Raw genomic sequence first — 25,154 nt, 5'->3', positions numbered from 1 at the left:
GCGGGTGCGTGCGCCGGCGCAGAGAGGCCGGTCAGGGAGCGCCATGGCGGCGGCAGCGTGTGGCGGGGAGGCGGTGGCGGCGGCGCGGGCCCTCTGCGCGTTCTCCCCCCGCGACCGCCGCTTGTTCGCCATCTCCAACCCGGATGGGCGGCTGCGGGTGTGGGAGACGGCGGGCAGCCGCCTGCAGCACGAGTACGTGCCTTCCGCCCACCTCAGCGCTGCCTGTACGTGCTTGGCCTGGGCCCCGCCGGGGGGACGCCCGCCCCCCAGCAAGGTACGGGCGGGGTGTGGAGGGAGAGCGGGGCAGCGGGGAAGGGGGAGTGTAAAGGCGGGTTGGGGGACGGCAGTGGCCCGTGTGGGTTCGACGCGTGGCCGTGGGCCGCTCGGCTTCACCCCGCCCTCCCGGCGCCATGTGGCGGGGGGCGGCGTGGCCGGGGAGCGGAGACGCCGTGTCCCGGTGCCGGAACGGGGTGAGGGTCCCATGGGGAGGACCGCAGCTCCGCAGGGTTCAGGCACGGCTCCCCCGCACGATGCTTGTCCACGTGTGACGTCCAGCAGGGTGGGGGGAATCTGCTCTTCACAAGGCAAATTTCACCTCTTGGCCGGGGAAGTGGCATTGGAGGCTTTATTATTTTTTTCTTAAAGAAAGGGACTATCAACAGAAGCACTGACTGAGTAAAATCATTATCTTTCGTATAACCCGCGTGGAAGAAGCCTTCCTTGAAGGAACAAGGTATGGTACCCCACAGCACGTCTCACCTTGATCTGAAAGGCGATGCTACAGAGCAGGTTGGCTGCTGTGCGTCTGCTTATCTTACAGTTCACAGTCCAGTAAAGGCAGCGTCTCTCCACTCTTCCTTACCCTTGGAAGTATTTCACAGAATCACAGAATGTTAGGATTTGGAAAGGATCTCAAAAGATCATCTAGTTCAATCCTGCTGCCAGAGCAGGAACATCTGGAAGAGGTTGCACAGGAAGGCATCCAGATGGGTTTTGATTTCCCTGCAGGCTGCTATGCTGTCTGTGATGTGTCTTCCCAGGCTCAAGAATCCTGCAAGAAGGTATTCAGTAACTTTATTCAGAGCACACATCAGAGGGCTCCCATGTTCTCCATTCTGAATTTGTTTTATTTAACGTAACCTCAGGTGAACACTGAACTTGAAAATACCTGGAGTTTATACAGTAAGGTACCTTTGCATCCTCTTTATGTTGAAGTAATGCTACTTCCTCTTAACTAGAACATATCATGTCCTGAGGAAAAAATGTATTCTTTGGATAAAGTATGTGAAACCCACCTCTTTTAGCATAAGAAGTAGGGAGGGCTTTTAAAAATGCGTTTTGGTGTATCAACAATTTTGTTTTTTTGAAATACTGGAAGAGGTATTTAAAAATCCTTAACATAGAGATTGCTAATCCAAAGGAAGACAGTATTGTCTCATTTTCCTCATTTGAGCAGCTTAGTCCCTGAACTTTGAAAACTCCCAGAACATTTGAAGAATATGGCAGAAAGGGTTAGTTTTAGATTGGTCTTAACCTGTTCATTTGTCATGTGACTTTGAAGCAAAAAGGATGCATGCATTAATTGCAGGGCTGTGATGGTTCTTCTTCACTCTTAAACTGAAAATGACATGTGAAAATGGGGTTAATTTATCCTGTGTGAAATAAAACTTTAACATAGTGCACTGCTGTGGTGCCGTAAGTCAAGCACAGGAGATTTCTGAGTGCCTTTTGTAACCCTTTTCTAGAGACCCACCCTAAAGGCCACAGATGCTCCAATTTAACCTGGTTTAGGGTTGTATGAAAAACAGACTTAATCAGACAGCATTTGGCTACATCGCAGTGTTTTCTAATTATTCTAGTAGTTTGAATGCTGTCTGCGGATTGAACATTGGTACATTTTCAAGTGGAGCTGGAAAACACACCATTTCTTGGAAGAGTTATGCCATAAACTTCTGTAATTCATTGATCTCTCCATAGACTGGAGAGCTAAAGCTGCTCTGCCCAATAGATTTTATTGAATGTGGTTTTTCTGGCATTATTTAGTCTCCCCCACCCCCCCCCCCCGCCTTTTTTTTTAGTCCTGGAGACTTGACATCTCTCTAGGTAGTACTAGTATGTTGTGTTCAGGTAGTGCTAGTATGTGGTGTCCAGGAGTATAACTGTGCCAGTAGATATCTGTAGTTGATGTTGGACCAAGTTACACCTAATGTTTTGGACTGCTGCCATGTTAATTGAAGTCCATGTGTTACAGGGGAATATTAGAAATTAAGTTTTGAACTGTAGGCCCTGGAATTGCTAATGCCGAGGTGACTTACTCGGATGTTCCCTGCACACGTGCTTTTGTAGTGTCAGCACTTCCTGCTTGCAGTGTTCACCATCTCCTGCTCCACGAAGTTGTGCCTTGTGCCCAAGTGTGGGGACCACTGACTTTCAAAATACCTTCTACTTTCTTTGTAATAAGTTGCAACTGCTCTGTCATCTGCAACTCTCAAGACTCGAGGCTTCTCCCCCTTTTTGGTATTTTAAGTGCGTTACTTCACACATGAGCAGCAGGGGTCGGATTTCTATCGTGTTTTTAAAAAACAAAACAAAACAACAAAAAAAGTCTCAGTGACTGACCTACTCAAGTAAGAACATTATGGAAAAATATATACACAGTCCCATTTAAAATAACTTCTTTTAATCATCTGTTCTCATTAAAACACTGTGTTTTTTCAGTCAAAGTTGAAGGATTTCTAAATAAGCTAGAGCTTCCATGAATCTGAGAAAAAAAAATCAAAAGTAAGCTGTTACTTGGTATCCTTCAGCTCCCCTCTCCTGTCCATGAAAACAAGATGCTCTAACATTTAAGACCCTGATCCACAAGTGAATCCCACATGGATCTCTACTGCAACTGGTAGTCTATGTACTAACCTAATGCAGGGCAGCAAAGTGTGATCATTTTTTTTAATAATTTTATTTTTTTAATTCTTGGGGTGTTTTTTCAAATAATTTCCAACATTAGTAGGTGTCTGGATTTTCCACTGGCATTTCTTTCGTGCAAAAATTTCTGACAAAATACCCCAATAATTCTGATAAAGGGTGGTCAGTAAAGAAATACATTTGAAAAAATAATCGGAGACACTTTCACTGCCTCTAGCTTTCTTCTTGACACTGGAAATTACTGTGAACTTAAGTGGGAATTTTGTTACACCTTTGGGTTCTTCCAAGAGAAATTGGCCATAACAAGCTGAAGTGGAGGGTGAGCAAATTTTAGTTAAAACATTTATGCAAGGCAAGAGAATAAAATCTGTTCTTAATTGTGATTTTGCTTTGCAGTCTTGGGAGTGCGAGATGTAATTAGTAAAACTACATAAAGAGATCGAAAAGTACCAGAAAACACATAAACTGTACTTAAATCTCCACTGGATGTGGCCCTTGTCTTTGCATGTCAGACAACAGTTTCAAGATAGCTTAGTTGGCATTGCTGCCAAAAATTTAACTAGTTGAGTCTTTTCTCTTGTGTTGTCTTAAAACCTGGTCGATTTATTTGGTGGTGCTTTGTGACTTTTATGGTTTCTCAGCACCTATGTTTTCATAATATTTTATAAACACTTTTCTTTCCCAAGAAAGATGAAGCCTAAACAAATGCTTGCAAAAAGCAATGTAATCTCTTTTCTCAAGAGCCTGCTTTTGATATAAAAGTATCTTTGTGACATTTTGGTGTTTATTAGCCTAAACCAAAACACTTTTCCTTGCAGAAGATGTCTGTGTTAAATACAGAGGAAAAGAAAGTCTGACTTCAAAGAGCCAAAGTATTTATCCCCCACTGTTAAACTTCTAAAATTTAGTTGTGGTGAAAACTCCAAAATCCTGATTGTCAGTGTATCTCTGGACCTGAGTAAAAATTATTTACGTTTTCTGTGTGATGTCTGTTGTATGACACATTAGCTACACCACATGGAGCTTGCACAGAGCTGACTGCTCACATTTGATCAGTCTCATTTGTCTTCTTCTGGCTGCTCATCAGTGCAAATGTATTTGTTGTGTAGAGGAAGTGTTTGCTTTTGTATAATTTAATTTCTTTTTCTGAATTGGAGAGAATGCTTTGCTGTGACATAACAAATGTAAGGAGGCTTACCCAAGTCTAATTTAAAAACTAATCAGTAGCATTAGGGATGTTTTTTCTTATATTCAGAAGTCCTTTTTTTTTTTTTTTTTTAATTTTATCTCTGTGTGTGTGATTAATTATGTGGGATTAACTCAGTGAGAATAAATGAAGTGGCTTCTTCTGCCTTCTTTTCAGTTTCACATGCTCAAGAGCCTGTTTTATTCCTTCTTCCCTTCACAGTGACGTGCAGTGTTCACCCATTTTTGATTAAGAGAGATGAAGTGAAATCCCTCCTTGACGTGGTTTATAGCACTTACAGAGCAAGACAGCCATGGCTGAAGAACTGCCTGATGGAAGGAGGAACTCTGATACTGTTGATAGGACTTGGGCAGAGCACCTTGCTTTGAGTCCTGGTTGCTACCCTCTGCAGAGTAGGGTAGAACTTTCTTTTTAAGAGGCATTATGAGTGCTTAGTATTTGCAAGACTCTACCGAATAGCTTTTGAGAAAAAATAAACTGATCATTCTCAATCAAGCGTTTCCATTTTATGGATGAAGTTTTCAGATTGTGTTAAGCTTTACCTCTGCCTCTGGGACACAAACTGTGAAAAACTTAAGTGTGTCTTTTTGCCTCCTGTATGTGGTAGCTAGGCCAGCAAAATGGCCTCCACCAGATGTTTCCAAGTGACTCATAGCAACTTCGTTACCTTGTGCATGGAGGTACAAGATGAGTCTCTAGGTTGCTGCATGCTTCAGTGTCTTCATTTTGTTTCTTAGCAGAGTTTGTGCTGGCTGACTGGGACTCGGACTTACAGAAGGTGTTTTTTTTCCCTTCTGCTTTAATACTGAGATTAGCTGGTCAGACTAGTTAATATCATGTTCTCTCTGTTTTCTGTTTTTCCAGGATGGCCCCCAGAGGAAAAAACGGAAGTCTGAAGTTGCAGAAGTGGACAAGCAGTTAGATATCCTGGCTATTGGTACAGCAGTTGGTAGCATTTTGTTGTACAGCACAGTAAAAGGAGAATTACAGAGCAAACTAGTAAGTAATACACTCTTCATCACATGCTACCAAATACTGATGGTTTCAGTCAGTTTAGGATGTTGTTTCTGCTGCTCAAAAATGGAATAATTTAACCTAATTATTTAGATTTTTTTTTTTTTCCTCAATAGCTTTGTATATGAATAGAGGTGCAGTAATTCAGGTGCTTCAGAATCTTCAAGTGGTCCTTCTTCTGTTGTTGGCAGTATGTACATGTTGAGAAATCTTGGTGTTGAAGTTAATGCAGTATCTTAACATTATGCATGGATTTGTTATTTTGCATTAAATATAACAGTAAAGATGAAATGCCTAACTGTAGAGTTAAGTTCTCTGTGGCAGTGTCATAGCCTCAGTTCCTGCAGAGTGTTGTGGGAGAGGAGGACAGGATCCAAGTACTCATTGACTCTTGGGAAGGTGTTGTGGTGCTCGACTCATCTGAGAGAAGCTTTTGAGCTCTCTCAGCACATCATCTTTATTGAATGAGATATGCTGATTTTTGCTTTGCCTTTCTCATTGATAACTTCCCTGTTACTCCTGAGCACCTTGTTTTCAGTCTTAAATTACATAATAAGTGAATTAAATCTGTATGAATGACTTTGTGCAATACTTTGAGATACTTGGGCATACTTTTGCTTCTAAACTGTTGTATGTAGAGCGATAAGTATACATGAATTTAGAGAAAGCAATGACTTCTTAAAATCATATGTGCAAGTGACACTAGCTAACAAATATCACCTCTGCTTTATGGAAAAGCTGTAATTATGCCTGAAAACTATGAACAAAATAAAAGAGTTTTGGGTTGAAATGTACAGTTTCAGTTGCTTTGAAAACACTGGCTGCTCTTCTATAGGAGCAGGATAGCAGATGTTATTTGGTGAGTACTTGTTTTTTTATAGATAGGATAAATTAAAAGAATAGAATAAAAGCTGTCACTTCCACCTGTGCTTATTGAACAGAATGTCTTACTGTGATGTATTTTGTGTTGCTCAAAGCTGATTTGCTGTGACGCTTTTGGGAGTAGCCTGAGCTGGCTGGTGCTGATTCAAAAGGGTTTTTTTGATAACTCTGAAGTGCTAGAACAAGAATTAATTCAAATACTTATGTGTATGGATCAAAATACAAAGTGTCTTTAACTTCTATAGCTGTATATGTATATTGGTCTTTAAAACCACACTCTTCACCTTGCCAAATACTTAAATTTAGTTCTTGAAAGAGCAGCTCGTTCACATTGTTTGTGGGGAAGACTCAGTAGTCAAGACTTCTTCATTTATTAATGAGTTGACCATTTTACCTTTTGTAGGACGGTGGTCATGACAATAGAGTAAACTGTGTGAGATGGCATCAGGACAACTGCTGCTTGTATAGCTGTTCAGAGGACAAACACATTGTGGAATGGAACACACAGACCTGCAAAGTAAAGTGGTAAGTGATGCTGTTTTTTGGTGAGATTCGTTTGTACTTGCTTTTGTGTATTTCCTCCCTCACAGGTTTCAGTGAAGCCCTGTTGGAGGTGCTGCATTCTGCTTTCCAGGCTTCATGCCCACTGTACAAAATTGTCTGTTGGCTGTTATTTTTCTAAGATTTGACTTTTTTTTTTTTTTTTTTAAATGAATAAAAGAGTAATTCATAGATGGGTTTCTTCCTCTGTGTATTGGAAAGACTAGATGAAACAAGTAACTGCTGAGAGGGATGTGGGTCCCTCCATACTAACTGTAGTGGGTCGTGGGCTTCCAGTCACCTTTGTGATGCCAAAAAATGTAAATTCTAAAAAATATTCTTGGAAATATGGGGGAACAGATATTGAAAAACCTTATACCAGTTAAACAGGTTGCATGCACCCGACTTTGCTCAAAGGGCCTTGCTGTGATGATAACCCACTTGGTTTCGCTCACTACTGATTGCAGTGAGGACAGTTCCACTTGGCTGTCTGAGCAGGCTGCTACTCTTGAAAATACTGTTGAACAAAATAGAGCTAAGTGCAGAGCAGTGAGATGTCTGGTGTAGGCATATACTTTCTTTTGTAATAAAGTCAAACATTTTAAACTTTAAAAAAGAAACTAAAATTTCTATTCGTGATCCTGGTTATCTTCCATAAAAGCCTGGTGTTTGACAGCACCCTGACCCTTCTCTAATGCTGTTTCCTTTTTCGTAATGTTCCCACTGTGGTGTTATTCTTACAGCAGCTCTATCCGTTTTGTTAAAGATGTTGTGGGCACTGCAGACAGCCCATCATCAATAGCAGCTCTGATTTCCCTAGAAAAGAGATGCATCCTTAGGTTGTATTGAAACCCAGATGATGACTGTAAAGTCTCTCCCTAGTCATCTTTTCTTAGGATTGAACACACCCAGTTTCCTCACCTTTTCCTTTTACTTGACATGCTTTAGCCCCTGAGCTGCCTTTGTGGTTCTCCACTGGATCTACTCCACTATGTGAGTGACTTTCTTTTACTGCCCCAATCTGGACATAATGCTCAGATTCAGTTTCAGAAGTGTTGCACAGAGGAGAGCAATCACTTTACTGCTGACTATGCTGTAGCTAATGCAATTCAGTATGCGCTTAACCTCGTTGCCACAAGGACTCCCTGCTTACTCATGTTCCACTTGACTATGAGGACCACAAGCTCCTTTTCTGCAAGGCTGCTATCTAGCCATTTGTCCCCAGCCTGTACTGGGATTTTTCCATCCCAGATGCAGGACTTAACATTTTCTTGGAGCTTTGAGATTCTGGCTGCCTGTTTCTCAAGCCTGTTGAGATGCCTCTGAGTAGCAGCCCTGTCCTCCAGCATATCAACTGCTCTCCCTAATTTGGTATTGAATGCAAACTTGTTTTGTATGCATTCTCTCCTGTTTTGAGGTCATTAATGAAGACTTGGGTAATTACTGAGGATGTTAAATAGTATTGGGATGTCCTTAGTGTGTGGCACCAGTAACTGTCTACCAGCTGGACTTCACACCAGTGACTGCAACTCAATGATCCAGCTAGATCTTATCCCTGCTTAGAGTCCATCTATTCAGTCTGTGTATTTCCATTTGTACCTGCAAGCATACTATGTGAGTTACAGAATCATAGAATGTCCCAAGTTGGAAGGGACCCACAAGGATCTTCAAGTCCAACTCCTATCCCTGCATATGACAACCCCACAGTTCACACCATGTGTCTGAGGGTGTTGTCCAGTCTCTTCTTGAACACTGTCAGGCTTGGGGCTGTGACACCTCCCTGGGGAGCCTGTTCCAGTGCTCCAGCATCCTCTGGGTGAAGAACCTTTTCCTAATGTCCAACCTAAACCTCCACGACACATGTTCCTGCCATTCCCTCGGGTTCTGTCATTGGTCACCAGAGAGAAGAAGTCAGTGCCTGCCCCTCATCCTCCCCTTGTGAGGAAGCTGTAGCTGCCTCCTCCAGGCTGAACAAACCAAGTGATTTTAGCTGCTCCTTATACAGCTTCCCATCCAAACCCTTCACCAACTTTGTGGCCCTCTTCTGGACACTCTCTAGTAGCTTTATATGTTTTTATCCTGTGGCACCCAGACCTGCACACAGTGCTCCAGGTGAGGCCGCACCAGTGCAGAGCAGAGTGGAACAATTGCCTCCCTGCCCGGCTGGCAATGCTGTACTGGATGCACCCAGGACACAGTTGCCCTCTTGGCTGCCAGGGACACTGTTGGCTCATGTTCAACTTGCCATCGACCAAAATCCCCAGATTCTTCTCTGCAGAGCTGCTTTCCAGCATCTTGTTCCCCAGTCTGTATGTACAGCCAGGGTTGCCGTGTCACAGGTGCAAAATCCAGCACTTGCCCTTGTTGGGCTTCATGGTGATTGCCTGGTTCTCCACTTTGTTCTGATCCCTCTGCAGGGCCTCTCTGCCCTCAAGAGTGTTGACAGCTTGTCCCAATTTTGTGCCATTGGCGAACTTACTTAGTATTCCCTCAAGTCCTGAGTCCAAGTCATTTATAAAGACATTGAAGAGCGCTGACCCTAAGGTGGCTGCAGAACTCCACTAGTGACCGGTCACCAGCCCAACATAACCCCATTTACTAGAACCCTTTGAGCCTGGCTCATCAGCCAGTTGTTCACGCACTGCACTGTGTGTTTATCCAGCTGTGTGCTGGAGATCTTGTCCAGGAGGATACTGTGAGAGACAGTATCAAAGACTGTGCTGAAATCCAAAAATATCGCATTGACAGGCTTCCCTTAGTCAACTAGGTGGGTAACCTTGTCCTAGAATGAAATTAAGTATGTTAAGCAGGACTTTCGTCTCATGAACCCGTGCTGGCTGGAACCAGTGACTGTGTTGTTGTTCAGATATTTTTCAATAGCTCCCAGAACAGTCTTCATGATTTTGTCAGGAACAGAAGTGAGGCTGACAGGCCTGTAGTTGCCAGGGTCATCCCTGTTGCCCTTCTTGTAGTTTGGGACAGTGTTTGCCAGCTTCCAGTCAGCTGCTACCCATGGACATCTGATTCACTGTTTGCATTCCATAGTGTGTATGTTCACATACAAGTACTTGAGATGGGTCCCAGTCATGCTGCTTTCTCAGGAAATGTGAGAATTTTTCCTGTCATGCTTCATCTTGGGTGTTCCCCTCTGCCCCTGTCCTGTACCACTGCTTTTTTGGGGGCTGTGGTTATAAAAGGTAATTAGAGTCATTCTATTCTTTAAAGATGGAAACAAAAAACAATTCCTGGAGCATATACATTAAAAGTACACCAGCAGTATAATATTTTGCTTTTTACCTGAAATTTTTCTCTGGTGGTATTATGAGTCACACCTGAGGTAAATGAAATTGGGAAGAGTAGAAAACAATTATCTACAATTTTACCTAAATTCCTGAGACTAGAAGGAAAAAATTATCCAAAATAATTGCTCATGCCCAATGTACATGCGAGATTGCCTGCATTCTTCAACAGTTGTCAGGACCTGGAAATGAATCTTTGCGTATCCCACAGAGATTTCAGGATGGTTGCTCCTGGGGTAGGGAACTGGTATTCAGCTTCTTTTGATTTACAGGCTTCTAGACACTTTCCTATAGAGGTACGAATTGCTAGATAGGGAACTGAAACCATGAGGCTTTAGGCTTGACTTTCTTAATTACTGTGGAAGTAGTGTGTGGAACCACCTCAGGAGGCCTGTGCAGCCCACATTGAAACCGCTGGCAGAAGGACACGCTGTTGGGGAAGAGTTTCTGAAGAGGCAAGACAAGGTGTTGGAGAGAAGTGGTCTAAAACATTTCAGATTACTTCTTGGTTCTCTGGTTGTAGCTTTTTCATTTCTTAAATACTCTGAATAATAAGAAGCATTCTGTACAGTTTTTTGTTTCATGGAATCCTGTTTAAAAACTCTTTCCTGTAAAATTATCCAAAGTAAAAACGAATGGATTTTTGCTGTGTTTCCGATTCTGCAGTCTAGTTTTGACTAGTCTTTTTGGTGCACTTAAAGATACTTTCTTGGGTTCACATTATTAAATGGTTTGAAATTCTTAGTCCTGACCTCTTTGGAAGAGAATACAAAATCTTATTACACCCCTCTGTAAGGTGTAATATTTGTGAAGTTTGTAGGCAGTAAAACTTTGAGGTTCTATGATATCTAATCAAAAGTGATACAGCAAATGAGCTCTGTTTTGGAAGACAGGAGTGGTGCTGCTTGGGTGTGTGAAAGTTATTTCAAGTATTTCTAGGGAAGCTGTTTACAGTCAGAATGTAATGGGTTGCAGGGTACTTCCTAACTGTAAAGGATTTGTGTTAATGTTTTCCTTGCAGTTTTGTTCTGAGAGAAGTGACTAGTGCTCAGACTCCTTCAAATCAGATGCAGGTTTTCATGACAGCATCTTTCCTTTTTTTGGTTTTAATAAGTAGTGCTTTGAACCATAGACTTTTAAGGCAAAGTTTATTATTGTCAGTATCGTTGACAGATTTGGGAGGAGGGCCAGGAACTGAATGGGCGTTGAAACTCTGAATTTTCGTGTTAAGAATGCCCTTCTGAATGGGTTGGTGTAAGCTTTTTGCTTTATGGGGCAAAGAGAAGTCTTGTGATGATATGGCTTCTCTTACCCTATTTTGAGTAGCAGAGAACTTTGAGAGAGGAATTCAGAGCACAATAGGCAAATATTTAAAAACAAGTCAACAGTTGTTCAGTATTAAATAGCTTTACATTTTTGAGTTGTTGTATTTTTGTGTAAATTGATTTGAAGGAGAGAAGCAGAAGCAGAATAGCTTTGACCTCATCTTTAACTACTTGATTTTTCTTTTTTTTAATAATTTCGGCCTTAAATTTTCTAGCATGGTTGATGTGCATCTTGAGATTATGCTAATAAATATCTTTTTTTCTATTTCTCCATCTTTCTCCCTTTGTCCAAAAACCCTCCATCCAAATTCTAGCAAGTGGAAAGGTGACAATAGCAGTGTCACCTCTCTATGCATCAGTCCAGATGGGAAAATGCTGCTGTCAGCTGGTAGAACTATAAAACTGTGGGACCTGGAGACCAAAGAAGTCTACAGAGTAAGTAACTTTGTTAAACTAAATGCAAAAAAATATATTCTTCTTGACGGGTGACATTATGTATGTACCGTTTCCTGATAGAACATCAGAAGATTTCACTGGGTGTGAGGAGACACTTGGCAGTTTTGGGGTTGCTGGAAGCTGCTGCTGTGATGATACTTCAAGTGTGGTTTCAACTTGCTGAGAATTGAATGAGGACGTTAAATTCCTTGGCTGTGTCTGAGCACACTACCAGCACCCTTTCGCAAGCCTGTGGCGGGAGGATGGATGCTGTGTGTTTCACAGGGTTCCTCTCCGATACCCTTCTCGCAGGAGAACTCGGTTTATCACAGTGTTAATTACTGCTGGCATGGGTTTGTGTGTGAGCTCCCTGACTTTTAACATGAGTTCCTCCTTGAAGCCTTCAGGTTTCGTAGCTAAACTTCATGTAACTAGTGGTATTATCAGTTTTGCTGTTGAAACAGTTGGAAGGCATAGGAGTGAACTCCTTGTTGTTTCCTGAACATGACTCAGACAGGAGCAAATTACTATGTTTTAGCTTTTCCATGCATGCAGCCATGTTCTCTTGCCCACTAGCAGGTGGGACACAGCAAACCTCTGAATCTCTTGGTACTTGTTGTCAGGTAAGTGTGCACACGTGTTGTTACTGTGGACTTCCGGGCACATGGCAACTACCATGTATGTCCACATTCTGTGATGACCAAAACCACTATGTACAAAACTAGATTGAAGAACTGATTTTTACAGCCTAAGTGTGTCAGCAGAGCTGTGTGTTCATCTTATAGTTGAGAACAAAACTATGAATCTACTTTCTTTGTATAAGTTGAAGTGTAAAATTACATGGGAGAGAAAAAAAATGTGCTTTCTGACACTGACAGCAGTACCGGTGAATGTGATATCTTTTACATGGAAGTAGTCCCAGTGAATTTGCCTTGATTCCCCCATTTAACTTCTAAAATTCTTATAAATTTCTTGAGGGTCAGAAGAAATTTCCTTGAAATGCAAGGAAGCTGATCACTAGTAGAAAACTCACTGAAATGTACTTGTTTACTTAGTAACACTTGAATCTTTCCTAACGTTGAATGCTGCTTCTTTTTCTCTTAGCATTTCACAGGCCATGCTACATCAGTGTCATCATTAATGTTTACCACAGTGAAACCTATGAATGAAAACAAGCCTTTTGATGGAATTACAGGTCTTTATTTCTTGTCTGGAGCTATACATGACCGATTACTGAGTGTATGGTATGTAAGCTTTTCATAATTTGTAACTTTGATTATGATCAGTATGGAGGATAGACTCAATAAGTATGTTCTGAACTCTGATTAAGCAGAAGGAGCACTCTGGAAAAATGCAGTGATGATCTCTGAAGTGGTGGTTTCAACTCACTGATTGTTGAATGAAGACCTGAATTTCCTTGGCTGTGTCTGAGCATGCTTCCAGTTGCCATTTGAGTCGCTAGTGTATGCTATGAACATACTGTGTAATCGAGTTCTTTGTACTTGCTGTGAGGTTTATGCAGAGTTTTCTTGCTAAATTTCACTTTGGAGTTAATTTGCACGTGGAATTTAGAAGACTTATTAATCTGAAAGCTGAAATTACAGCATGAGTATTTTGAGTGGGGTAGATACTGCCACAGTTGCTGGTAATTTATAGGCTTTATAATGCTTTTTAGGTGCAGAGGGTGCTGTTTGTGCTATGGTAAATAATGTGTACTGTTTGTGTCTTCCAGGCAGATCAGATCAGATAGGAAAGAAAAGAATGCTGTGATGTCTTTCGCAGTAACAGATGAGCCAACTTTTATTGACCTGACTGTATCAGAAGTCAAAGAAGAGGTAGGAGCAATAGTTTGTAAACAAATATGTTCAACAATTTTTAATTGTCACATCAGTCTCCTTTTAAGGGTATAAAGAAAGAAGCTTGGTTTTTAATTTGTTTCCATTACACAGAGATGAGATCTGAATGCCAGTTCGTAGGTGTAAGGATATTTATTACAAGTGCATTTATAAAGCTGGTCATTTGAAATACTAATTTTCAAAGCTACTAAGTGCAAATTCAGTGTTTTCTTCAGAAGTGTTGCTTGGGATGGCAGAACATCAATTGTTTCCCGTTTAGAACAAGTTAATAATCAAAAGAGCTGTTACGACTTGGCAGCAAAAAACCACACACAAAGAATATTTCTAGAAATCCAGTTTGGGTGTAGTCCTGTTTTTTTCTGGTATCAAGTGACTTTGACAGTGTAACTAACTGCATTTTGAATTAACTAGCCTTTACTGAGTTGCAGTAGCAGTTTGTGTTCCTCGAGTCTCTCAGTTTCAGCAAGTGCAAGTCTTTCGAAGTAGTTGTTATACGAAAAATGTCTGCCTGTGAAACATGTTCACAAACTGCTTTAGTAATTATTTAAAACATTTTTCTCCTGCTGCCTTTAGATTCCTTTTCTAAAACCAGTATTTCATGCTATATTTTCTAATGTTTCCAGTTGTGCCCTCTCGCTGTGTGGATTGGAGATAAGAGTATTCTGTAATGGACACCTGTCATTTAATTGCTCAGAATACTCATCTTGGGTTCTTTCCTCTAAGCATATTTACAATGTCAGCCACTTTGTAAACATTTTCCTCTAGACATGTCGGACACCATACTTTTGGAACTTTGCTGCTTGTGATGACACATATCGGCTACTGTGCAAACTGTTCAAATCTGGGTATATCAGTAGTGATACTGTAAAGTACAGTTATGATGGTTGTACTTGAATGTTCCTGAGATGTTAGTGTCTTTCATCTTTCTTACGGATCTGGTGGTATCCGTAATACATTTAGTTACTGCAAAAAGTTGGATCATAGCCATGCAACTATTTCTTGATGTCCTGTACTTATGGGAGCCTTGTCCTTTGATCTAATTAAAACCTTTTACTGTGCTTTCTTTCAGCCTGTGAAGTTAGCAGTTGTGTGCAGAGATGGGCAGTTGCATTTATTTGAACATATCTTAAATGGGTAAGTTAGTATTTGTCTTGAGGGTGTCTCTGGGAAAGGTCTGGGATTACTGTCAGGTAGAATTAGTCTAGTCGTGTTGCGGCCTTTAAGCTCTTGTATCTGTTCACAAACCAGATTCTAGCTAGTTCGTTGTCTTGAGTTACTGGACTCATTTTTGGAGAACTTACTTGCTGGGGCCTGTGCTGCACTTCGGTATTCTCTTGATTAGCCAAGATTTTGTGTCTGTGCCTCATCTTAGTCATCTGTAGAAGGTATAAACTGGCTGAGTTTGCTGAGGACCTGCTAAGGAAAGGTGCTTAGATGTACAGGGTATTGAAGTGTTTAAGCTAAACCTCTTGGAATTTTTTTCATTCCTTTTTTTTTCAGTTATTGCAAAAAACCCTTAACATCAAACTGTACTATCCAGATAGCAACGCCTGGAAGTGACGAGGACTCCACACCAACACCAGTCCCTATTCTAGCAGCTGCATTTTGTACAGACAAACAGTCTCTGCTGCTTGTGTATGGAAACACCTTACAGCCCATCATAGAGAAAGTGGTATGTAAAACTTACTGGAGACGTTTTGCATTTTGTTGTATGGACTGCATACTGCTCTCGGAGGGGATTTTTTTTCTTTTTAAATTTTTTTTTTACTTTTCTAAAATTTTGTAACAAGAAAATACTTATTCCTTTCCCCTTTTCTGGGAGCTATGGCTGTTGCCCCTGAGCTGTTTTGAAAAGCTATTTGTATTCTTCCATTGTTTCAGTTAAAATGCAGGTTGACATTACTGCCTCCTTTTCTCACAATTTCAGCTGTTATTGAGACCATTGAAACTATTTTTAATACTGTTTCAGTTTACCTATGTGAGCTTCTTGGGATAGCATAGAGATCTGGCAACAAAAAGCAGATCCACAAAGCAGCTGCTGTTCTGGAGCGAAGAAAAGTTAATTCTACTTTTTACCTCTGGAATTTGCTCTCATCTTTCGGTAGCATAATGAATCACAGAGGTGAACCTCAAATATATTAACTGGTTTTGTTCCTTTCCTTCTAGTCTTTGAACACTACTGAATCCCACATATGCTTGATAAGGGACGTCAAGAAAGTGTTGTCGCTTAAAACAGATGTTGCTCTCACAAAGGTGAGCTTTGTGTGAAATGCGATTCTCTTGCTCCTTGTTTTACTGTGGAAATGGTAGAATTCACTGCTTTCTTTTAAAATGAGATTGGGTTTCTGGACAGACCTGCTCAGAGCTGCAGTGGTAGTTAGAGATGGCCGTAGCACTGAGGCAGGTGTGGGTGAAGTGTGCTTCATGGCTGCCGTGTGTCCTGATACGCTCTCGCACACAGTTAACCCTCCTGTAGCTCATAGCAAGTCCTGTTCTCAGCAGGTCTGCTTGGTACACAGGACTGGCTGGTGGTTTGTTTTCTGCTTGAGATTAGTTCTTCCCCTCGAGTCCAACAGTTTGTACAGCCTCTTTGACCCTGAAGATTTGGGGTGAAGTCGGGATGGCTTAGTTTTAGAGTGTAAATAAAATGTCATGGAGCCTTAAATGGCATGTCCTTTTGGCTCTTTCTCGAGGTGGCCTTCATGTGTTCCTCTCACGTGGATATGGCACTTGAGAATGTGAGCTTGACCCTCAGATGGCAACAGTGTCCACAAAGGCCACTTGCCACCATTTTCTCTTGTGCAGGATCCCCTGAGGGTTTAGAGACAGTCTGCGAAGTTCTTAATCAGTGTGCATATTCAAGGCCTTGAAGATTTGAAATGCTTGCAGTATCAGTGAAGTGAGCAGACAGCGCGGTTTTTCTAACCCTCAAGTTACCTATCGGATCTGGTGCTCCATCAGCCAGGTGGGGTTTTTTGCTGAGTCCTCTGTCCTGGAGCTGGTGGGTAGCAGAGCTGAAATGCAGTGAGAGCTGTAGGAACGCCCTGGCATGCGGTGATGATACCCAACTTGGTTTCGCTTTTAGCTGAATGCCAGTGAAGATGCATTTCTCTTGGCTGTCTGAGCATGCCATGTGGGGAGAATGTCAGTGATAATGTGGTGAGCGAAGGGTATTTTAAGACCATTGCTGTTCTAAGGTAAAATTCTTGAGTCACAAAATACCATTTTTTTACTTTTACGGGCAGCATACGGAAGTTGTGTTGCTTACTGTAGTAGATTATACTTCTGTTACTTTAGTGGGCACCCATCAGGACTCTCACAAGTACAGAAGTTTGGGCAGATGCTTCAGAAAAGAGCCTGCTCAAAAGCACTGTGGTTAAAGAAGTGTTCTGGAAGTAGCAGGTAGCATTCTTGATAATCTGGAACTGGCATACTCCCTTACGTCCTCTGTGGGTCAGGGGAGCACTTGGTTTTAAATATATTGTCTTTAAAATTCAGTCTCCTTTGTATTCATTGAAGATGGATATGCCATAGCTTGTTTGGTATAACCTAAGGTTGCTCTGTCATCGTGATCATACTCTAATTCAGACTACAGAGCTCTGCATCTGAGCAATCCCTAGAAGAAAATTGGTGGGATTGAAGTGAATAATAACTACTTTTACTGCTAGATTGTGCTGCTGGTTTTGATCACTTCTTACCTTCCAATGGAAGCTGAATTAATCTGCATGTGGTTTATGGGCCTGACTATTAGTACATGTGGTATCTGTTGGCAGCAAACATCCAATTATTTGTAGCTAGATACAAACATTTAGTTCAGTGAGTGTTATGGAACAAACTTGTAAGAAAAATGATTCACAGGTGAATCCAAAGAGACCGTTTCTTTAGTTAATTATGAAAACTAGCTGAGTTTTCCTTGAGGTTATTAATTGCTTTTAAAAATTTAGGATTTTTCTAATATATATGTCTAGAAAATGGTTGTGGCATGCTGGTTTTACCATGTACATGAGAGTCTCAAAATCAGTATTTTAAATTGGAAGAGGGCTCAAAAGACTAGCAATTCTTACCAATGTGGTTATCCCTGTCTACTAGGTTAAGACGCCTGTTGTGAACTCGGACACCAAAGTTCTAGTGCCTGGCATTCCAGGACATAGTACAGCTGTCAAAGCTCCATCCTCTGGAAAGGAAAAAAAGAAAAACAAGAGGAAACCAGGAGAGTCACAGGTAAAGTGCTTCCTCTTTTCAGCACAGCAATAACGGAGAAACTAGTACTGTAAATCATGGTTAAACTTATTTAGGTGAACTTGAACTTGCTTTGTTTGGTGTGGAAGCAAAGTTAATGATATCATCATTTTGTATGAAAGAGACTTCCCTCTGCGCAAAACCTTTTCCCTGTTGAAGCCCTGTGTGCCTTGCCCTGCCCGTGGCTCTGCCACGTTCCTACAGAACTTTGTCACACACTTGTGTCTGTCTCTCTGTGCTGAAGGTGTATTACTGCTTTTCAGTCAAAACTTCATCCTCCCATTTTTTCCCTCAGCCTATTCTCTGTCAGTACATTGAAAAGAATATGCAAAGTTTTGTGCTATTTTCCAGCAGAATCAGAGGAAATGCTGTAGGTTAGGTACTTAGCTTTCAGCTGATGTTCCTGAGAAACTGCACTGAAACAGCACTGCCCTTGTTTACCATCTACAGGAAAGCATCGAGGAGCGCCTAGAGGCATTGGATATTGATGTGAGCAAAGTAAAAACTCCAGGTGGCCTTCCTCAAACAGATAGCTTTGCGGTACTGCTGGTTCAGGGCTTGGAAAGCAACGACGCAGAAATCTTAAATGTAAGTGTTAAAAGATCGTTGTATACTGTTGAATCTGTTCACTGAGACTTGTCAGGAGCCTTCCTGAAAGCTGGGTAGGCTGAACAGTTGAGAACCTGTTATTTCTCCCAGCTGCTTTTTGCTGATTTGCCGCGCAAGGCAGTGGTATTATGAATTATAATAGCGGTATTACCTTTTTTCGTTGTTGTTATTTGCCTTGCTTTCTGAGTCAGTCCATGAACTTTGAGCTGCTACTGTTTATGATAAATTTGTTACGTCACAGTTCAGATGTTTTACAAGCAGTGTTACTCATGCAGACATCTCTCTAGTTTGAGCTGGAGCGTGATCTGTGCTTAGTCTCCTGAGTGTGTGGTTTCCAAGTAGGTCCTGTTTGAAAAATCTGTTGATGACAACAGTTTCACTTGGAAAGCTTGCTTGGAAAGCTGTTGCACTTGGACGAAGAGGAAATTATAGTCTGGGGCAGGGAAGTGAATTCTTAAGAATCTGAAGCTGAATAGAAATTATTTGTTGCGGATGCTGGTGATGGGTACTTACAGAAGTCAAGCACGGAAAATAGCGAGGGAAATTTTAATGTGCCTGTGATGTTTTGTTTCTAATATGGGGTGGGTGGGCTAGAGGCAATGCTGGATTGTTTTAGATGTGTTTAGATGTTTAGATCAAGTGTCTTATTTTGTTAATTGTAGCTGACTAGAAAAATGGAACTCCTTTCCGTAGTAAATCTTCTTTTACTTGTTGTCCTCATCTTGGGATACAAAGGTAGTGGAATAGGAAAAGAGATTTAAAGCCAGGAATTTTTGATGGTGCTCATTGCTCATATAGATTAAAACTGAATGATTCTCTGATCATATTTTTCCGTTTTAACAGAGAGTACTTAACACAAGGAAAGAACACGTAATAAAGAACACAGTAGCCAGAATGCCTATACATGCTGTCATTCCACTGCTGCATGAGGTAGGAGAGACTACGTTTCTTGTACTGTCATACAAACCACATTTGGTTTGTGTTCTATTTGGGGAAAGTCTAGGATATGTGTCTCTATTTTTATCAATGAAATCCGTTTGGTAGTTTTACAGGACAGAAATTGTTCTTAATTTATCTCTATACGATCTTATCTTCTCTGACTGAAGCTTGACCAAAGGACAAAATGCCACTGTCAATGCTAGGATGAGCATTAGATCAGGTAGTAGTATCTTAAATGATTATGTGGGAAAAAGAAGTAGTTAAGCTACACCTTGTTTAGTCTGTGGCAAAAAAATGACCATTGCCTCTTCTTTTAAGCTATTAAAATGGATGATAATTTAAAATATGAAAATAGCAGTACTGTCCAGAGCAGGTTGCATGAGCATAAATATGGTACTCACGTGAGAGAAAGAAAAATAAAATATGTACTTTAAGCAGTGAGTTTAGATAGCAGTTGAAAACTGAGAGGCAATTTCTTTCCTCTTTTGTTTGCTATATTTAAGCTTTGCAACATCACTTAGTTACAATTTTAAAAGGGATTTGGCTTCTGAATTGCTTATTCCGTGGTATTAAATAAAATAAGTGTTTGGACAGAAATATTTTAATGATTAGCCTTATCTAGACATTACTTTGTTTAAACTAAACATTGATGAGTTGCTCATTATGCTAATGGCACTCTATAACACAACTGTTAGATTTCTCTTGTATTTTAATGTGTTTGCCACCAGTAAGATTTCATTTTTATTTGTGGTACTAATCTTAACTGAATTATGCAGATGGCCTGCTCTTGAGTGCTTAGACTTCATTGAAGCATATGTTATGACACCTTCTTAGACTTATGTTAATGAGGTGCAGCCTTTCTTCCCTAGAACCCTTGTCAGAGGATCTAAGTGCAAGTGTTGGAGTACATTATCTCAGTGGATGGCCAGATCTTCGTTTAACTGTCCTCTCCAGAGGCTGATTTGTTCTGTGAAACAGCCTTTGCTTGATATACCTTCACTTGTTTCCCCAACTTGTCCATCTTGTAACAGCTGCTCTACTGAGCAGATACACAGAGACATAAACAAAGGGATTTCCTTCTATGTATTCCTGCCAGCTTTAAGCTTCTCTGAATATATTGCCTGTTAAGAGTCCCAGTTTTATTGTAATAATGAAAATCAGCTTCTGCAAGTTATCAGCCTATGTATAGGATGGTAGAGCCGGCAATGTCATGTTCTGGAGCCTGGCAGTGGTTAATCCTAGCAAGCTTCAAATGCCTGGAGATCTTTCTGTCACAGTATTAGGACGGTCAAATGGATGTAATGTTGTGTTTTCAAACTCATTATGTGTTTATTACTTACTGCTGACTATTTTTGTCCTTTCAGCTTATGAAGAGATTGCAGGGCAACCCATACAGGTAAGAGACAACTCAACTACAGTTTAATTCACCTGAGACTTTTCTAGTGTGTGTGTTCTGGTCCCTCCCTCCATCTATGTGATTGATTTCCATAGTAAGTGTAATTAAACTGCAGCATCTTGAGGTAAAAATCTCACCTGATGGTGGGTGCAAAAGGAACTTTTATTAAGGCAGTGCTTTGCTAGGATGGCTGAAGTGAAATTAAAAAGGGAAAAGGATACCTGAAGTAAGCATATAACCCTGAGAAAGTATCTGAAAACCCAGAATATTGACATTGCAGACCTGATCAATATGTAAAATAAAGTAGCTTCTTTGGTTTAATTATCAAATATATTTAGACATGCCTTGCTGTTGTGTTTAATCAGTAACAAAACCAGGTCTTCTTCCCTGCCCACCCCATCTTGTTATATTGTTATAAGGATAGCTTTGATGTTCTTAATTGTGTTGAGGTGTTAGTTGTGGGCTTTTTGTGTGTGTTTCGTTTTGTTTTTGTGTGTGTGTGTGTTTTGTTTGTTTTTTGGTTTTGTTTTGTTTTTTAATAAATTAAAATTCCCTCATTATAGGTAGAGAAAAAAGTAGCATGCTTTGGTCTTTTATTCATTGAAACCTCCCATAAAAGACATCAGGAACAGAGACCCCTGAATATGTCCAGTTTTAATCACTCACTTAAATGCCTGTTCGTTTCCTAACAAATAACTTCCATAGGTATCCCATCTGGATAGTGAAATTGTTATATTTCCATCTGCATTTATGTTCTTATGTAATGAAAGGGGAGCACTTTCCATAGAACTATTTAGCATCTAGAATTTGAAATGGATGTTTCTCAGCCGATATCTCTTTGATATAATTTATTTTTCTTTTCTAGTGCCTCACTAATGGTTCGATGGCTGAAATCTGTTTTTACTCAACATGCATCCTACCTTTCCACAGTAAGTATTTTGCGTTAATGCTAATGCGTGTAACTAAAACTAGATTTAAATATTTAAATATATGTGTGTTCTTCCTTCAGGAATCTGTCTTCTGCTCTCCTCGTATGGCATTGCCCAAATCAATGTACAGAAGGCTATACTTCTGCCACTTTTGCCAAATTGCTGCACATTGGTTATAAATTTTTTGTCTTAGTCATTCGTGACATAATTATAGTCATCCTGAAGTCAAACCAAGATAAGTTATGTCATACCTGTGAGAGTCAGGGAACAAAATTACTGTCAAAGAGTAATCTAGCCTGTGTTGCTAAATCTTGTAGATCTAAATTTGCCTTGTTGTTGTAATGTTCATCTCGAGGCTGTCTTGGGCATGACTAGATTTATAGGGTAGGAGTGTGCCAAGTTGGCAGGGTAGTAAGTAATGTTGTAGCTTCTGTCCAGCCTTGCTTGACAAGTGATGGATAAAGCACGCGTGCTTGGTTAAGAAAAAGGCATTTTGTCACTGTTGATCCTTTCTCCCATTTTTTATAGGATTGCTGCGCATCACAACTTGCACACTTTGCTGAGGCTGCATTTGTACACTGGTGTATATTTGGTTCCCATTTACACAGCTTTCCGAATAGTGCTTCAGTACCTGCTTTACAGCAGTGGCTGTGGAAAGGAAAAGTAGTATAAGAATTGCCATGTTTTGAAAGTAGTTGTGTTTCTAAACATGGCTAAATGTTAACTGATCAGGCTGCAAGTGGTTTCTGTGAACCCGCGGCTCTCCCTTCTGTCTGCAATAATGTGAGCAAGGATTGCTTGCCCCAAATGTACAGAAGTAGTTTAAAATTTAAAAATAAGACATTTCTGATGTGTTGATTAGCAGCTTCATTTTTCTTTGTCCTTCTCTTCTCCCAAGTTGCCAGACCTTATTCCTCAGCTGGGAATGCTATACCAGTTAATGGAGAGCAGAGTAAAAACTTTGCAAAAGCTTTCCCGTCTTCACGGAAGACTCTACATTCTTGTCACCCAGGTGAGTCCCAACTGAATAACATGGGCTGTGTAGAAGTATTGTTTGCAGACTTAACCTCCTGTTGTGATTACACCTGGTGGGACCTGTCACCGGGAACTTAACAGAGCCGCTGTACAGCTATGCTGGTAATGCTCAAAGCCGTACGCTTAATTGACTGTCTAGTCAGTCTCTGCCCACCGAAAGTGTTTAGTATGTTTTTCCTGCCGAATGCATCCGCTAGTCCATGAGAGTTTTAAAGGGGAATAAATAGGAGGTACTGGGCCGCTTCAGAGCAGATACCTCTAAAATTTCACTTTGTCCTTCATACTTGTTTGGCTGTTAAACTAACACTACAAATGAATTAATCTGTGTTAAACTCGATGCAGACTTCCATTTAAATTGTTATGAGTTTTGTTGACCTTAAAGGCTGGAACATATGATTGCATCTAAGCCTAATCTGCAAATTCCATTCAGGTTGCAGCATCAGAAAAAGCTCAGGATGTAGCTGACGTTAATCAGACTGCAAAGTTGGTGTATGAGGATGGTAAGTGTTGTATGCCATGTGTAGCTTAGCTCCTGAATTCACGTGAGGGCTGGTAATTGATGGCCGTTCATCATGTTCATGTGTTTATCTGTTAGTGTACGGTCTGCAAGTAGAGAGCTTTTGTGGCAAGTCCATAGCGGGAAAATCAGTGGTTAAAGATGCAGGCGTCTTGTAGTTCTTTGTTCCTTCCTTCCCCTCCTTCTGTTTCCTTCCCTCCCATCTCTGCTTCACAATTTAAGGAATCAGTTAATGGGAAGTTCAGTATACTGCTTAACTGGCAACCCCAAATTTCTAGTGTTAGCTGCCCTTCAGCTAAGGTAGATACAGTCAAGACACTTTCATATTTGGATGAGCAGGATGCCAGGGTAGTGGATGACAGTGTGTGTGCATGTACACTTACAATTTGGCCTTTATTTCTACTGCAACTTCATACTGCATAATTGTAATGGAAGTGACTTGTTCCTATTTAATGTTGATCAACCTAATCATCAGGTAGAATTAGTTTTGGAGTTGAAAGAACATGGTTTGGAGATTTAGCAGCATGTGGAGTTGGGCTTTGTTTGCACAATGACATTTTAAAGTTTGTTCTTCTGACTGAGGAATTTTCTCTTTGCAGAATCCTCAGAGGAGGAAGGCTCAGATGATGAGATGATTGCAGATAGAGACTCTGATGTAAGTGGAGTTGGATCAGATCTTCTCCCATTTGCATGTAATAAAAATTATGTGATTGTCAAAGGTTCAAACATTCCTATTTATTTTTTCCTCAGGAAAACTGGGATGAAGATGAAGAAAAAGAGGAGCAATCTGATGAACAGGACATGGACATGACTGTTGAAAAGGAAATCAACGGTGATTCTGATTTGGAACCAGAAAATGAAAGTGAAGAAGAATAACAGCACAAAAAAATAATTTTAACCGTTTAAACAAGTGGGCCACCAACCTAATTCTGGATCATCTTGCAGAAAGGTGCCATATTTGCATATAGGGAGTGCAGACTCGTGCACAGCCTGTGTGCAGAGGCACATGTGGGGCACTGTGCATTTCCGAATCCAGAATGTTTAACCATGGCAGCCTTCTCTTGCCCTATTTCCCTGCGCTTACTTATAGAAACATTTCTTCCACCTCATGGTCAGATTATGCTTGTCATGTGGACATGCATTTGTATCTCAAGTGAAATAAATCTGCCACCGCTGTTTGTGTGGTAAACTTGGTTCAGCTTTACATTGAATTTGTTCCAAATATTCAAAGATCAAAGTCAACTGGTCTATACCTTCTTTCCATGCTTCAGTTAGCAATAGCAAGTGGGCATCCTGCTGCATTTTTAAAAAAAAATGAAAAGGAAAAAAAAAGATATTTTTGTAATATTTAAATTCTCTACTGGAATTCTTTTATTTCCCCCCATCCTCCATTGGTTTAGTTACGCCTTGGCACTATCTAAATGCCAACCTGACTTAAAAATGGCTTTTTCTTTTTTTAAATATTTGAACTCATGACTTTTATATGTACGAATCGGTGACTTTTCTTGTGCTTCAAAAGGACATTAGAACTATCACTGGCTCCTAATTTTCTTTTAATGGAGGCTGTATATAATTTCAGTGCTAACCCAGAGAATAGACTGTGTTCAACTGGGTGGGGGAAAGTAACACAGGGAATTGAGAAGGTGAACGCTTGTGAATACGTAGCGCACAGCTATACCTTTATTACAGATTTTTAATCTCTCAGTGGCAGAACAAGGACAGCTCTTTGCTCAGCTAATGGAAGCTGAAGTGGTGCAAACACATTTTTAAGAGCAAAACAAGGTAAAGGTTTGAGCCATTCACCACTATAATGTACAATAATATATTTGTCTATAAATGGAGCTGTTGCAACTAAATACCACCCTCTTTGTAAAGTGAATAAATATACATCTCCTTTACCAAATACCTGTCCTGTGGTGTTTGTTGAGAGAGACCTCAGGTAGTTGAGGGTGGTGGTGAAGGATGAAATGCTTTTTGTAGAAAGATTCCTAGTGGAGGAAGAAGACAACC

The 25,154-nt window shown here is 40.7% G+C and overlaps 1 protein-coding gene across 1 annotated transcript; it reads left to right on the top strand.

Moving 5' to 3' along the window:
- Positions 1-35: 35 nt before the first annotated feature.
- WDR43 (WD repeat domain 43) lies at positions 36-24,937 on the top strand. Its single transcript, XM_080342699.1, has 18 exons — positions 36-274; positions 4,994-5,128; positions 6,429-6,550; positions 11,504-11,624; positions 12,729-12,868; positions 13,357-13,459; positions 14,550-14,614; positions 14,981-15,152; positions 15,647-15,733; positions 17,570-17,701; positions 18,170-18,307; positions 19,172-19,258; positions 20,632-20,663; positions 21,529-21,592; positions 22,491-22,604; positions 23,058-23,127; positions 23,744-23,799; positions 23,895-24,937. Exons 1-18 carry the CDS (start codon positions 44-46, stop codon positions 24,018-24,020), a joined length of 1,995 nt encoding a protein of 664 aa, XP_080198825.1. The 5' UTR covers positions 36-43; the 3' UTR covers positions 24,021-24,937.
- Positions 24,938-25,154: the final 217 nt, after the last annotated feature.

The sequence above is a fragment of the Nesoenas mayeri genome (assembly GCF_963082525.1).
Source record: "Nesoenas mayeri genome assembly, chromosome: 3".
In the NCBI taxonomy this organism is placed as follows: domain Eukaryota; kingdom Metazoa; phylum Chordata; class Aves; order Columbiformes; family Columbidae; genus Nesoenas; species Nesoenas mayeri.
The sequence above is the reverse complement of the archived record's forward strand: the minus strand, read 5'-3'. Positions and strand labels throughout refer to the sequence as shown.

Coding starts and splice junctions, on each gene's coding strand:
- WDR43 (XM_080342699.1), top strand. CDS start 44: ATGGCGGCGGCAGCGTGTGGCGGGGAGGCGGTGGCGGCGGCGCGGGCC. Junction 11,625..12,728: donor AGACCAAAGAAGTCTACAGA/GTAAGTAACTTT, acceptor TTTTTCTCTTAG/CATTTCACAGGCCATGCTAC. Junction 23,128..23,743: donor AAAGTTGGTGTATGAGGATG/GTAAGTGTTGTA, acceptor TTCTCTTTGCAG/AATCCTCAGAGGAGGAAGGC.